General features: G+C 42.9%; 1 protein-coding gene across 4 annotated transcripts in view; it reads right to left on the bottom strand.

Moving 5' to 3' along the window:
• Window positions 1-5,595, bottom strand: part of PPP3CC (protein phosphatase 3 catalytic subunit gamma) — a 97,786-nt gene extending 92,191 nt beyond the window's left edge. For 3 of the 4 annotated variants that reach the window (XM_044912840.1, XM_021699024.2, XM_021699025.2), the window contains exon 1: window positions 5,273-5,582. In XM_044912840.1, coding sequence (XP_044768775.1) covers window positions 5,273-5,321 — 49 coding nt within the window. In that variant the 5' untranslated portion in view covers window positions 5,322-5,582. Of the gene's footprint in view, window positions 1-5,272 lie in introns of all 4 variants that reach the window. The other variant, XM_021699023.2, reaches the window with a different exon arrangement.
• Window positions 5,596-13,520: the final 7,925 nt, after the last annotated feature.

Below are 13,520 nucleotides of genomic sequence, written 5' to 3'. Positions count from 1 at the left end.
CCCTCTTCTCCTCTTTCTTCTTTTACGTCTTTCAATTCTTTGACGTTCCTAATTTTACCCACGCTGTCTACTCCTTAGTCAATTATACTTTTTCTCCATCCTTACTTCTGCATGTTTCCCCAAACCCTATGTAGCTGAAACAACTTCTTTTTCTGCTAAACAAGTTACCCCCACTTCACATCAGGTATAATATACTTTATTTTTTTTTAAGATTTTATTCATTTATTTATTTGAGAGAGAGAGAGAGAGAGAGCACAAGCAGGGGGAGAGGCAGAGGGAGAGGGAGAAGCAGGCTCCCCGCTGAGCAGGAAGCCCAACATGGGGCTCGATCCCAGGACTCTGGGATCATGACCTGAGCCGAAGGCAGATGCTTAACGACTGAGCTACCCAGGCACCCCAATATACTTTAAAACTCATTTTCTTCTTTTTAGCTTTCCCTCATTAAGACACTACCAAATCCTTAAATACGATGGTAGCCTTTCCCAAGCCTAGCTGTTTTGAGGCAATTCTTAATTGTATTTTTTTTTACCTCTGACCAACTTTATTATATTTTCAAAAACTGTAATCCTATTAAGAAAGTAAAAGGGGGCACCTGGGTGGCTCATTCACTAAGCCCCGCATCCCCCTCCCTGCATCGAGCCTCGCATCCCCCACATGGAGCCTGCATCATCGGGATCCCTGCTCAGCGGGAGGCCTGCTTCTCCCTCTCCCCCTCCCCCCTGCTTGTGTTCCCTCTCTCTCTGTGTCTCTGTCAAATAAATAAATAAAATCTTAAAAAAAATAAAAGTAAAAAATAAAATCCTTAATAATGAAAAAGAAAAAAATTAAAAACAAAAACAAAAACACACAAACCCTTGGTAAATCCATTCTAATACAAAAAAAGGCAAGAGGGGACAAGAGCTGTGGAAATAAATGAGGCATAGGTACCAGAGACTGAAACAGGCTTCAGGGTAACCTTGTGAAAATAGCAATTTTTGTCCATACTATTCTTTTAAGAAAGCCATAGCTACACTATTCTGACTGGCAGAATATTAAAGAACCAGTAGCCTCTGTGTGCTACAAATGACACAGTACATCCTATGAATATATAATACACTTGAATTCCAAATGAAGGGGAGAAATGTCTGAGCATCTTACTGAAAAGAAGTCTGACTTTTCTGTGAACACCATTTGGCCACCAACAATGGACTCTCCACATCTGTCACATAATTCCTAGTGAAATTTCTTTGTTGCTTTGGAAAAGATTCAGTCCAGGAGAATAAATCATTTTTAAAAAAATCACTGTCAAAGAGGGGCGCCTGGGTGGCTCAGTCATTAAGCAACTGCCTTTGGCTCAGGTCATGATCCCGGGGTCCTGGGATCGAGCCCCGCATCGGGCTCCCTGCTCGGCGGGAGGCCTGCTTCTCTCTCTCCCACTCCCCCTGCTTGTGTTCCCTCTCTCGCTGTGTCTCTCTCTCTGTCAAATAAATATATAAAAATCTTAAAAAAAAAAAAATCACTGTCAAAGAAAAAAAATTCTCTCAAACAGGAAAAAAATTGGAAACCAGGGGGGAAAAAAAAAGAAAATCAAGCTAAAAGATTTCACAATTCAATCATTTGAGTTTCTGGTTTTTTTCTGCTCTAGATACCAGTAGTGATGCCACAGTGCAATTGACTGTTCTAGAGGCACACACAACTATTATTTTAAAACAAGAAACAAATGAGCACTTGTTGGCATACATTGCAGATGGCTCTCCACAAACAATGAATGAATGAAATCATAACAATTTTTACATTTTTAAACATAAAATAAACACCTTCAACTGCTAGGGAAGAAACCAGCTGCTAAAAAAGTACTAGACAGAACTGTACTAGTCTCTTCATGTTGTTACACATGGGATTCCACCCAGATATCCTCTAAATCATAGAAGGGGATGGGGTGCCTGCCTGGCTCAGTCAGTTCATGCAACACTTGACAGAGGGGGTTGTAAGTTTGAGTCCCATGTTGGGTGCAGAAATTGCTTAAAAATAAAAAAATAAATTGTAGAACAGGTATTTTCCTGACCTTAACAGTTTTCCAACTTATAATTTCATATACTTTCTAATTCTGATATTTTTCAAATGTTAATGAATTCTCAAAAAAGTGTTAATGAGGTGTGCCTGGGTGGCTCAGTCTGTTAAGCGACCCACTCTTGATTTCAGCTTAGGTCATAATCTCAGGGTTGTGGGATGGAGCCCTGCGTTGGGCTCTGTGCTCAGCATGGAGTCTCCTTGGGATTCTCTCTCCTCTCCCTCTGCCCCTCCCCCCACTCATGCGCCCTCTAAATAAATAAATCTTTTAAAAATGTTAATGAGGGACACCTGGGTGGCTCAGTCGGTTAAACGTCTGCCTTAGGCTCAGGTCACGATCCCAGGGTCCTGGGATCGAGTCCCACATCCGGCTCCCTGCTCAGGGGGGAGCCTGCTTCTCCCTCTGCCTGCTGTTCCCCCTGCTTGTGCTCTCTCTCTCTGATATATAAATAAATAAAATCTTTAAAAAAATAATAATAAAAAAATAAAAAATGTTAATGATTTTTCTACTAACCACTTATGTAGAAACTCATCTATCATGTTTCATATTACAACCTGTCTTAAGCTTTTCATGTCAGTTATATCATTTGCATGGCTCAGATGCTTGACAAAGAAGGTATTATTAACCCTATTTTGCCCATGAGATTATTGGAAAAAAAGAAAAGGGAGGGAGTTTAAGTAAAAAAAGCAAGGTTAAAAAAAAAGGGCAAGGTCACAAGTAAGCTCCTGATGCAGTAAAACCTAGGTTTTCTGACTATCAGTCTAGTCCTTCTTCATTTTAGGAAAGTTGCTGTTTAAAGGACACTAAAATACTAGTCACTCCCTCCCACTTTTCTCCAAGATTTGTTCAAACAAAACAATTAAGTAGACTTTAAAGTTAACAGGAAATGACAGAACCAAAAATAACTGGGGTGTGCTCACCTCTGAAAAAGATTTCCAGCTGTGAATAAATGCAGACAACTCTGGCCAGACAAGATAACATCAGATCAGGATTTAGTACCCAATACAATGGACCTTAGCTACATATACAGTGACACCTTATTTTCTTAGAACAAACCTCAATTATTTCAAACTCTGGAAAACCCAGGAAAAAAGCAACATAAGTCACAGAGAAGCCAAAATTGCTGTGGTCAAGTTCTCACACTACAGTATTTACATTTAAGATAAATCCACAAACTCTAAGTAAGGGCTTGAAATCATTGTATTTCATTTATTTAAGCGTAATCTTGTAAGTATACAACATGCAGTAATTTATAATTTGGCCAAAAAACAAATTATACAGACAATGGAAGTGTTTACTTAACTGTGAGCATGCCTAGCAATAAGAGAGCACCTGCCTTTTAACTATGTTTCATTTTACTTTACTTCTATATTTAAGGGTCTGAAAGGGTTATTTTAAAATTTCCTTTATATCTTATGGCATCTTATGGTGGGAATTACATGCCACAATGGCGATCAGAATTTGAGATTCCTAAAGGTCTGAGGACTGCCACTAAGCTTCACTGAGATCCTATTTATTCTAACTTGACACACAATTCTGGTTTATCTGGTTTCCCTGCCTACTTCAGCTTAGAAACAGCAGATTAGAAGAGCATATTTTGACAGATAAAGAACAGTACTGGAGAAGATAAACAAAAAACAGACAAAAGCATTAAACAGTATAGCAGTAAGGAGTCATTTTGGTACAGGAGGAAACTGCCAACACCCTTAAACAGCAGAATGCACCAGCCATGTTAACAGCACAGGACAGAAATTAATGTACACAACTGACCTTGATTTATCAAAAAAGGTTATGTTTAGTATATTCTTTATCTTAAGAGAAGGTTTATACTCTTTATGGGTTATATACTATAAAAACTGACATTAAAATGGTCAAAATTATTTAAGTTAAAGGGCTAAATGTCAGTTATATGAACAATTCACTTCGATCCTTAATAATACCAGACGATCTGAGTAGATAAATCTCAAAAACCCCATTTTATTTACTGAACATTATATAGTGTAGGTAATCAGTGTTCATGATCATCACTTATGATCTTGACTTTTTAGAGGGGAAAAAACTAAGTTACACACTAAAATTAGTAGTGTAGAAAATCAACATTTATGATGATTCATGTGTTAGGGAGAAAAAATTTAAGTTAAACACTAAAATTCTCCCCCTTCACTGAACATTCAATAGGCTTTTCCACATTAAAACAAAAACAAAAACGTATTCTGTCACCAATCTTAGTTTCCTTTCTCTTTCTAATTACCAAAATGAAAAAATAAAAGTATTTTAATAGTTTTGCCCACTTAGAGCTAACCCCTTTATCAGAAGCCACTAACACAGCTCGCTTAGGTGTACACTCCCTTCTTATAAATAGTGCTTTCAAACCGATAGTTAAAACTCAAGAGCGAAGAGTTGTACCTAAGTGTCACGGCTGAACAGAAGTGCATAAATAGAGGTTATGTTTAAACCAGTATAAGTAGTTTAAGAGCAGAAACAGCTACAATGTAAAACCCTACAGTAAGGAACATTTTAGTTTTGGTTAGACATCTGAATCAGAGAATATCCTTCTTCAAGTCTCTACAGCCAAAAAAAAAAAAAAAAAGCACCAACATCATGTCAAGAGATCTGTAAATCCCTTTCACACATCACAAAATGGATTTATTTGTATTTATTTCACCACACTGTTTCTTTTAAATAACAGCAGTGACTTGTGATGATCTGTAGAAAGTGGGCCAAAAGGTACATGGTAAACGTCCTTAAAAGGGGGGGGGAGGGGCGAGATAATTAGATCCTAAAGAAGGGGAGCGGCAGAAAGATCTGACTTGGAAGAATCTACTAAAGTCCCTGCCCACATCACCCTAAATGGCTTCACAGATAAAAGACGAGAAAAGAGGAATCGTTTCTTTTAAAAAAGATGGGGATCCTGGCCCTTTGGGGTGGCGGGAGAAGAAATCCCCACCCCACCCGCAAGTCCCACACTACGGGAGATAAATTAGCAATCTCCAGCTAGCTACAGATCAAGGTGCAACAGAAAACGCCCAAGGACTGCCCTGCGGGGCTCCCCCTCCCCTCTCTCACACTCCCTCCAGGTCCTCCTCCCGGACCGACGCAGCCAGGGTCCCCCGCCGCCCTCCCGCCCCCCCCTTCCCGGCTCCCCGCCCTCCGTCCCCCGCCGTCGCCCGGCCGAAGGCCGTTTCCCGCGGGTGAACAAGGAGGGCCCTGCCCGCCCCGCACCTTTGATGACGCGTTCGGTGGTGGAGAGGTGGAGGTTCCTCCCGGACATGGTCCCCTCGGCCTCCTCTCGGCTCCAGGCGACTGCCAGACGCGCGCCTCCGCCTTCGTGTCCAGCGGTGTCAGCTCCCCGGGTCAGTCAGCCCACGGTGCTCCGGCCCCGGCTCCTCCGGGCGGCCCAGGTACCAGGAGGAGGTGGCCACGGCAGCCCGGCCTCGAACCTCGCTGACAAGATACGGGCCCACTGGCCGCTCCCTCCTGAGGAGCCGAGTCGGGAGCACTGGTGGCTAAGGGAGGCAACCGCGGCGGCCGCGGCTGCTCGCGGCCCGGTCCCGCGTGCGCGCGCGCGCGCTCCCGCACGCCGTTCTCCCAACTTCCCGGCGGCCCGCGCGCGCCGCCGCCGCCGCCGCGCCCAGGCCCAACGCGCAGACCCGCTGCCCTGGCCGGCGCTGCCACCTGACCTCCAGCCCCCTCCCCGCGGCAGTAGCCCACCCCGGCTTTCCCCTTCTTCCGAAGGCCCTCGGCCCGCGCGGCCCAGCTCCGCGCGCGCGTGCTTCCTTTCTCCCCTCCTGCTTCCGACGGTGTGTTTGTCCTCTCCTCAGCCTGCCCTCCCTGCAGCTGACTCCCCCAGGGCCGCCTGCCGCTGCCCCGGGCCGCAGCACCTACCACCAGCCCCTAGGTCCGGCACGGAAAGCCCCGGCGAAGCAGCGGCCATCTTGTGACCTGGCCGCGGCGACCCACAGCAGCTCCCTGGACCGCGAACCTCCTGTCACCCTCACCCTGGGGCCACCTGGCCAAGAGCCCTTGTGTTCCCAGACCCTCCTCACGGGAGCCCTGCCTCCTTTTCTTCTGGTCTTCCACCGCTCTGTCTCTAGGGAGCCCCTGTCAATCTGACCACGCTCCTTCCCACGGTTACCCTCCCTCCTACCCCCATTCACCATTGAAGCCCGCATTTCAGTTTTCACATTGGTTGAGTGCCGTTAGTATAGGAAGAGGTACGTTCGTGTCCATGCCAGCTCCAGTCCAGTAGTTGGCGGGCCTCAGATTCCAGGTGGCATGAGACCCGACTGGGCCCCGTGGCCTCCTCACTTCCTTTCCACGTTTAAGAGAAGGGAGAGCAGCCGCTCCTCGGAGCTGCTCGGCCAGACCTCCAATGTGCAGGGAACTGAGCTTCTTGTAAGCCCTGCGTGTCACCCACTCTGCTACAAGCAAGCCCGCTCTTCTTCCTCTTTGATGCAGTGACAGGGTACCTGCTTGCCCCGCTCATGCTTACTGCGGAACACGATGGGCAAGTCTCTAGACTAGAGTCTTAACGATCTAGCTCATCTCTGGGTTAAAAACTGACCTTTTCTTTCCTTTAATTGTAAGCTTAGAATAGAAACTGTCTTACTGTGACTGTCTAACCTCACCGAGTATAGTGCCTGGCAAAGTCAGAAGTATTTTGAGTTTAGCAATGATAATGTAATATTAAAACTGAGATCCAAGGGAACTGGATCCAAGATCCAGTCTTAACAGTTACTCTGGTGGCCAATAAGTCATATGTGGTTACACACATTTAAATTAAATAGAATTACAAATTTAAATATTCAGTTCCTCAAGTGCACTAGCCACATTTCAAGTGCTCAATAACAACCTGTGGCTAGTGGCTATCTTATTGGACATGGTAGCATAGGACATCTCCATCATAGCAGAAAGTTCTTTTGGACAGCTCCTAGCTAAAAGATTAGAAGGGTTAAAGCCTAAATCTCCATTAATATAGATTTATGTATTGGGAGGAGATCTGGGGATATACTCTGTGAAGTCATTCCCTGAATTATGCCTTGGAATTTTGACCTAAGGCCATTCATAGTAACCCCAACAAGGCAGGAGCACTTTGGAAGCTGGATTTAATTTGGTTCTGTTTTCTTGGGTTTTGACATCAGGCTTCCACCCAAGAGAATTGTTCAGATATCCTGAGGAAGTTCTTCATTTAAGAAGTAATGAAAACGCCACACTTCTATCAAATAGAGCAAATTTCTAAAGGTCAAAACCAAATTGGTCCTTGCAGCATAGTGGATGTGAAAATTCATCTGGAAGAACATAAACATAGCTGAAAACAAAAATGTTAAGCAAATATTGCAAACCAATGTGAAGAGATGGATTTTACAATAATAGTAGTGGGGGAAAAAACTACCATTTGGATCTCAAGTTGGAGCCACTCCACAATATAAATAAATAAATAAAATATTATAATATATAAAATAATATAAATAAAAAATATTTTATTTTTTACTTTTTTTTTTTCTTTAAGATTTTATTTGAGGGGCGCCTGGGTGTCAGTCAGTTAAGCGACTGCCTTCAGCTCAGGTCATGATCCTGAAGTCCTGGGATCAAGTCCCACATCAGGCTCCCTGCTCGGCGGGGAGTCTGCTTCTCCCTCTGACCCTCCCCCGTCTCATGCTCTCTCTCTCTCATTCTCTCTCTCAAATAAATAAATAAATAAATAAATCTTTAAAAAAAAGAATATTTTATTTGAGCCCCAACGTGGGGCTCAAATTTACAACCCTGAGATTAAGAGGTGCGTGCTCTACTGACTGAGCCAGACAAGTGCCCCAAAGATTTTTGTTTTACTTATTTTTTTAAGGTCTGGGACACCTGGGTGGCTCAGTCGGTTAAGCGTCTGCCTTCAGCTCAGGTCATGATCCCAGGGTCCTGGGATCGAGTCCGGCATCGGGCTCCCCGCAGAGCGGGGAGCCTGCTTCTCCCTCTGCCTCTCTCTCTCTCTGTCTCTCATGAGTAAATAAATAAAATCTTTAAAAAAAAAAAAGGTTTTATTTTTGGGGCACCTGGGTGGCTCAGTTGGTTAAGCGGTTAAGTCTGCCTTGGGCTCAGGGGATGATCCCAGAGTCCCTGGATCCAGCCGCAGGGAGCTCCCTGCTCAGCGGGGAGTTTGTTTCTTTTTTTTTTTTTTTTTAAAGATTTTATTTATTTATTTGAGACAGAGAGAATGAGAGAGACAGAGAGCACATGAGGGGGGGAGGGTCAGAGGGAGAAGCAGGCTCCCTGCCGAGCAGGGAGCCCGATGCGGGACTCGATCCTGGGACTCCAGGATCATGACCTGAGCCGAAGGCAGTCGCTTAACCAACTGAGCCACCCAGGTGCCCGGGGAGTTTGTTTCTCCCTCTCCTTCTGCCCCTCCCCACCCCCTTGTGCACATGTGTGCTCTCTCTCTCAAATAAAATCTTAAAAAAAAAAAAGATTTTATTTTTAAGTAATCTCCATAATATCAAAATAAAGTGAACCTTGTTTAAAGAGTTACATGTAAAAAATAAAAGAAAAAATCTAGAAGAAAATGAAGAAGTTATCCTACTTGGTTAATTGTGGTAACTCCAGAGCTAATATATCCCAAAAGATGCTGATGCTCCCTCCCCCCACTTATCAGATCAAACACAACTTAGTTAATTCAGATAAGGACTTTCAAGGCTCAAAAGTAATGAAAGGGGGGCGCCTCGGTAGCTTAGTCAGTTAAGCGTGGGACTCTTGATTTTGGCTCAAGTCATTATCTCAGAGTTGTGGAATTGAGCCCCACATTGGGCTCTGTGCTTAGTGGAGTCTGCTTCTCTCCCTCTCCCTCTACCCCTCCCCGTGTGCTGTTTCTGTCTGTCTCTCTCTCTCTCTCAAATAAATAAATCTTAAAAAAAAAAGTAATGAAAGGAATCATGAAAGAATATTGTTTGACTGTTGGAAAAAAATAAACACAATTAAAAGGCACAAAAGAGGAAGATATTTGCATCTCCTAAATCAGGATAAAGAACTTTCACTATTCAAAAGAAGAGGTCTACAATACAAGTATGGGGAAAGGCCATGAACAATGAATTTATAAAAGAATAAAAGATAAGGCACTAAACGTTAAAAAATGTTCAACTTCATAAGTAATCAAAAATTCAAATTAAAACAAGATGCTATTTCTCACATAGCAAATTGGAAAACATTTTTATTTTTTTAATTTATTTATTTTAAAGATTTTATTTATTTATTTATTTATTTCACACAGAGAGACACAGCAAGAGAGGGAACACAAGCAGGGGGAGTGGGAGAGGGAGAAGCAGGCTTCCCGCGGAGCAGGGAGCCCGATGCGGGGCTGGATCCCAGGACCCTGGGATCGTGACCTGAGCCGAAGGAAAACGCTTAACGACTGAGACACCTAGGTGCCCCTGGAAAACATTTTTAAAAGGTGACACTGTGGGGTGCCTGGGTGGCTCAGTCGTTAAGCGTCTGCCTTCAGCTCGGGTCGTGGTCCCAGGGTCCTGGTCCCAGGGTCCTGGGATGGAGCCCCGCATCAGGCTCCCTGCTCCGCAGGGAGCCTGCTTCTCCCTCTCCCACTCCCCCTGCTTGTGTTCCCTCTCTCACTGTGTCTCTCTCTGTCAAATAAATAAATAAAATCTTTAAAATAATAAATAAATAAATTAAAAGGTGACACTGTTAGGGGGCACCTGGCTGTCTCAGTCTTCAGAGCATGCGACTCTTGATCTTGGGGTTATGAGTTAAAGCCCCAAGTTGGGTGTAGAGATTACTTAAAAAAAAAAAGTGACACTGTTGGTAAATTACAAATTAGCACAACTTCTCTGGAAAGGGATTTGTCAGTATCAAAGAAGAGATTAGATATGGCTGATGAAAAGATTTTCTCAACATTATTAGTCATCAGGGAAATGCAAAATAAACCATACTGAGATACCACTTCACTAGCTGAAACTAAAGATTCTCAGTACCAGGGTGCCTGGCTGGCTCAGTCAGTAGAGCATGTGACTTTTGATCTCAGGGTAATGAGTTTGAGCCCCTTAAAAACAAATAAAATACAGCGGTTAAAAAAAAAGATTATACCAAGTGTTGGCAAGAGTGGGAGCAATCGCAACTCTACTTCGTTACTGGTGGGAGGGTAAAATGCTAAAACTACTTTGGAAAACAGTTTGGAAATTTCTTATAAAGTTAAATATACACCTACTCTATGACCCAGTAATTCTACTCTTAGGTATTTTACCTGACAGCAATGATTATACAAATAATGAAATACTACTTAGCTAGTAAAAGAGAAATAATTGGGCACCCGGGTGGTTCAATTGGTTAAGCGACTACCTTCGGCTCAGGTCATGATCCTAGTGTCCCGGGATCGAGTCCAGCACTGGGCTCCCTGCTCAGTGGGGAGTCTGCTTCTCCCTCTTACCATCCCACCTCTTGTGCTCTCTCTGTTTCTCTCTCAAATAAATAAATAAAATCTTTAAAAAAAGAGAGAAATGGGGCGCCTGGGTGGCTCAGCCATTAGGCGTCTGCCTTCGGCTCGGGTCATGATCCCAGGGTCCTGGGATCGAGTCCCACATCGGGCTCCCTGATCAGTGGGAAGCCTGCTTCTCCCTCTCCCACTCCCCCTGCTTGTGTTCCCTCTCTCGCTGTGTCTCTCTCTGTCAAATAAATAAATAAAATCTTAAAAAAAAAAAAAGAGAGAGAAATAATTACTGATACATGCAACAATATGGATGAATCTCAAAAACGTGAACAAAAGAAGCAAGATACAAAATAGTAGGTACTACATGATTTCATTTGCATAGGAAATGGTTACATGAAGTATGATATTGGATGGAACATTATCCATTATGAAAAACCAACATATTTTTATTTTTTTTAATTTTTAGTAATCTCCACACCCAATGTGGGGTTTGAACTCACGACCCCAAGATCAAGAGTTGCATGAACAACTTCTGACTGTGCCAGCCAGGTGCCCCAAAAAACCAACATATTTTAGATTACAGAGATACTTGGTATCATCAGAAAAGCCTCAGGAAATAATGAAAAGTGAAAAAGCTAGAATATAATAATGTACAGTATGGGCCCCATTTGTTAACAAACAAGCAAATGTATGCATAAAAAGGCTAGAAGGAAATATTAATATATTTGTACATTCCATAAACGTTAATCAGATGCCAACTGTGCTGGGCACTGTGGTAGGATACAGTGATGAACTATAAAATCGACACAGTTCAAACCCTCATGGAGCATTGTCTGATGTGGAAAAGAATGTTAACAGTAGCCATCTCTGGGTGGTGTGACCGAGAGTGACTTAGGAGAAACAAATGAACAATAATTTCTGTAGTTTACAAATTTTCTGTGGTGAGAAACTATTACTTTATAACTAGGTGAAAATAAAGAAAAAAGCCTTTTTCTTTCAAAGACCTATTGTCCAGGCCTATTTCTAGTAGTGTTACATTTTCATTTGGGGGACTTTCTGACATCTCTAATCAAAACCACTCAATGAAAATATGAAAAGAACAGTCTAATTAAGCTCCTTCCCAAACAATTTTATTTTATTTTTTAAAGATTTTATTTATTTATTTGACAGAGAGAGAAACAGCGAGAGAGAGAACACACAAGCAGGGGGAGCAGGAAAGGGGGAAGCAGGCTTCCCGCTGAGCAGGGAGCCCGATGCAGGACTCGATCCCAGCGTCCTGGGATCGTGACCTGAGCGGAAGGCAGACGCTTAATGACTGAGCCACCCAGGCACCCCTTCCCAGACAATTTTAAATGAATGAGACTTAACTTTATTGCTAGTAGTGATGCTTTTAGTCATGACTTTAACAGTTCCCAGCAACAGTTAGATGTTCTGTTTCATTCAGCTTATACACCCCTCCACCTGGCCAGGGGCTGTGGTATTTTTTATCTAACTAGTGAATCTGATTCTCTTTCTTTTTACTTTCTGCATTGGTCAGGATTGAATAGATATTTGAAATCACCAAGATTGATATGTAATTGGCATTTCTACTAATCTTTTCAAATCTAGGTTTCCATCTTACAGAGCTTGTGAGATTTGATATATTTCCTTATGAAACTCCCTAAGCACTCCATAAACCTTAATTAATGACCAGTTCTTCTGAGAAATAATTATGAATGCTTTTAATTTAACAAATACACAGGGAATCCTAATTTCCATTGTTGTATAAAAGTAACCTGGTTTCAGTTTCTATTTGTATGAAGCCATTAAATATTAAACTTCTGTGTTAAATGCAGGTTAAGAGAATTATAGAATATTTTTTGAAGTAAAATGAGTGTTTCTAAAATAGCTACATAGAAAACGTATCTTACAGGGCACCTGGCTGGCTCAGTCGGTTAAGCGTCTGCCTTTGGCTCAGCTCATGATCCCAGAGTCCTGGGATCGAGGTCTCATCAGCTTCCCTGCTCAGTAGGGAGCCCGCTTCTCCCTCTCCCTCTGCCCCCCACAAGCTCTGGCTCTCTCTCTCTCTCTCAAGTAAATAAATAAATAATCTTTTTAAAAAGGGTATCTTAAAGTATATAACTTCTAAATTTATATGAAAAGCACTGCATAATTTCTTTAAGTAATCTCTACACCCAATATGGGGCTCAACTTCATAGATCAAGAGTCCCATGCTCTGCAGACTGAAACAGCCAGGCACCCCAATTAGTAATACATATTGTGTGGACATCATATACGGCATTATATTTAATTCATATCTTCCTATGAGTACATTTTAATTTTGATTAAATTACCTTGGCATGTACCCTCCACAGTGGTTGAGGTTTGTTTATTTTTTAAAGATTTTATTCATTTATTTGAGAGAGAGTGAGAGAGAGAGAGCACAAGCGGGGTGAAGGGAAGAGGGAGAAGCAGACTCCCCAGTGAGCAGGGAGCCCGATGCAGGGCTCGATCCCAGGACCCCGGGATCATGACCTGAGCCGAAGGCAGATGCTTGATCGACTGAGCCACCCAGGTGCCCCAGTGGTTGAGGTTTAAAAAAATTAATGAATCCAAATAAAAACACAGCCCAAAGCAACACCCTACCAATTGTAATAGCCTGGTATCAAGTTAGGAATCTCTTTAGACACTTGTAAGTAAAAAATCCTCATGAAAGTCCAGCTGACTGGTAAATTTGTATTTACAGGTTGATATTCAGGCCATTTTGGGGGCAGTGTGCAAACCTCGTGGCAGTGTGTTATCCCTTGATCTTCCTGGGAGACCCCTATTGTATGAGAACTCTGATATGACAAGGAGCCCCAAAGCTGCCTTCATTCCCTATTACTTTTGTTTGCATCATTCCAAAGCAGGAGATAATGGTGGCAGTCATTACTGGCTACGATCCAATCGTTTAGGAGAAGAGAATTTAAAACCCCTCTCACATCTGAGCCCCAGCATTCCACAGGTGAGATGCCAAGGTAAATGGCACTGGCATTCATCAAGTTGCCTGGGCCAAAAATTTAGAATGGGATG

This window comes from Neomonachus schauinslandi, chromosome 2 (assembly GCF_002201575.2).
Source record: "Neomonachus schauinslandi chromosome 2, ASM220157v2, whole genome shotgun sequence".
Taxonomy (NCBI): Eukaryota; Metazoa; Chordata; class Mammalia; order Carnivora; family Phocidae; genus Neomonachus; species Neomonachus schauinslandi.
This window is presented reverse-complemented; position numbering and strand designations above follow the sequence as displayed.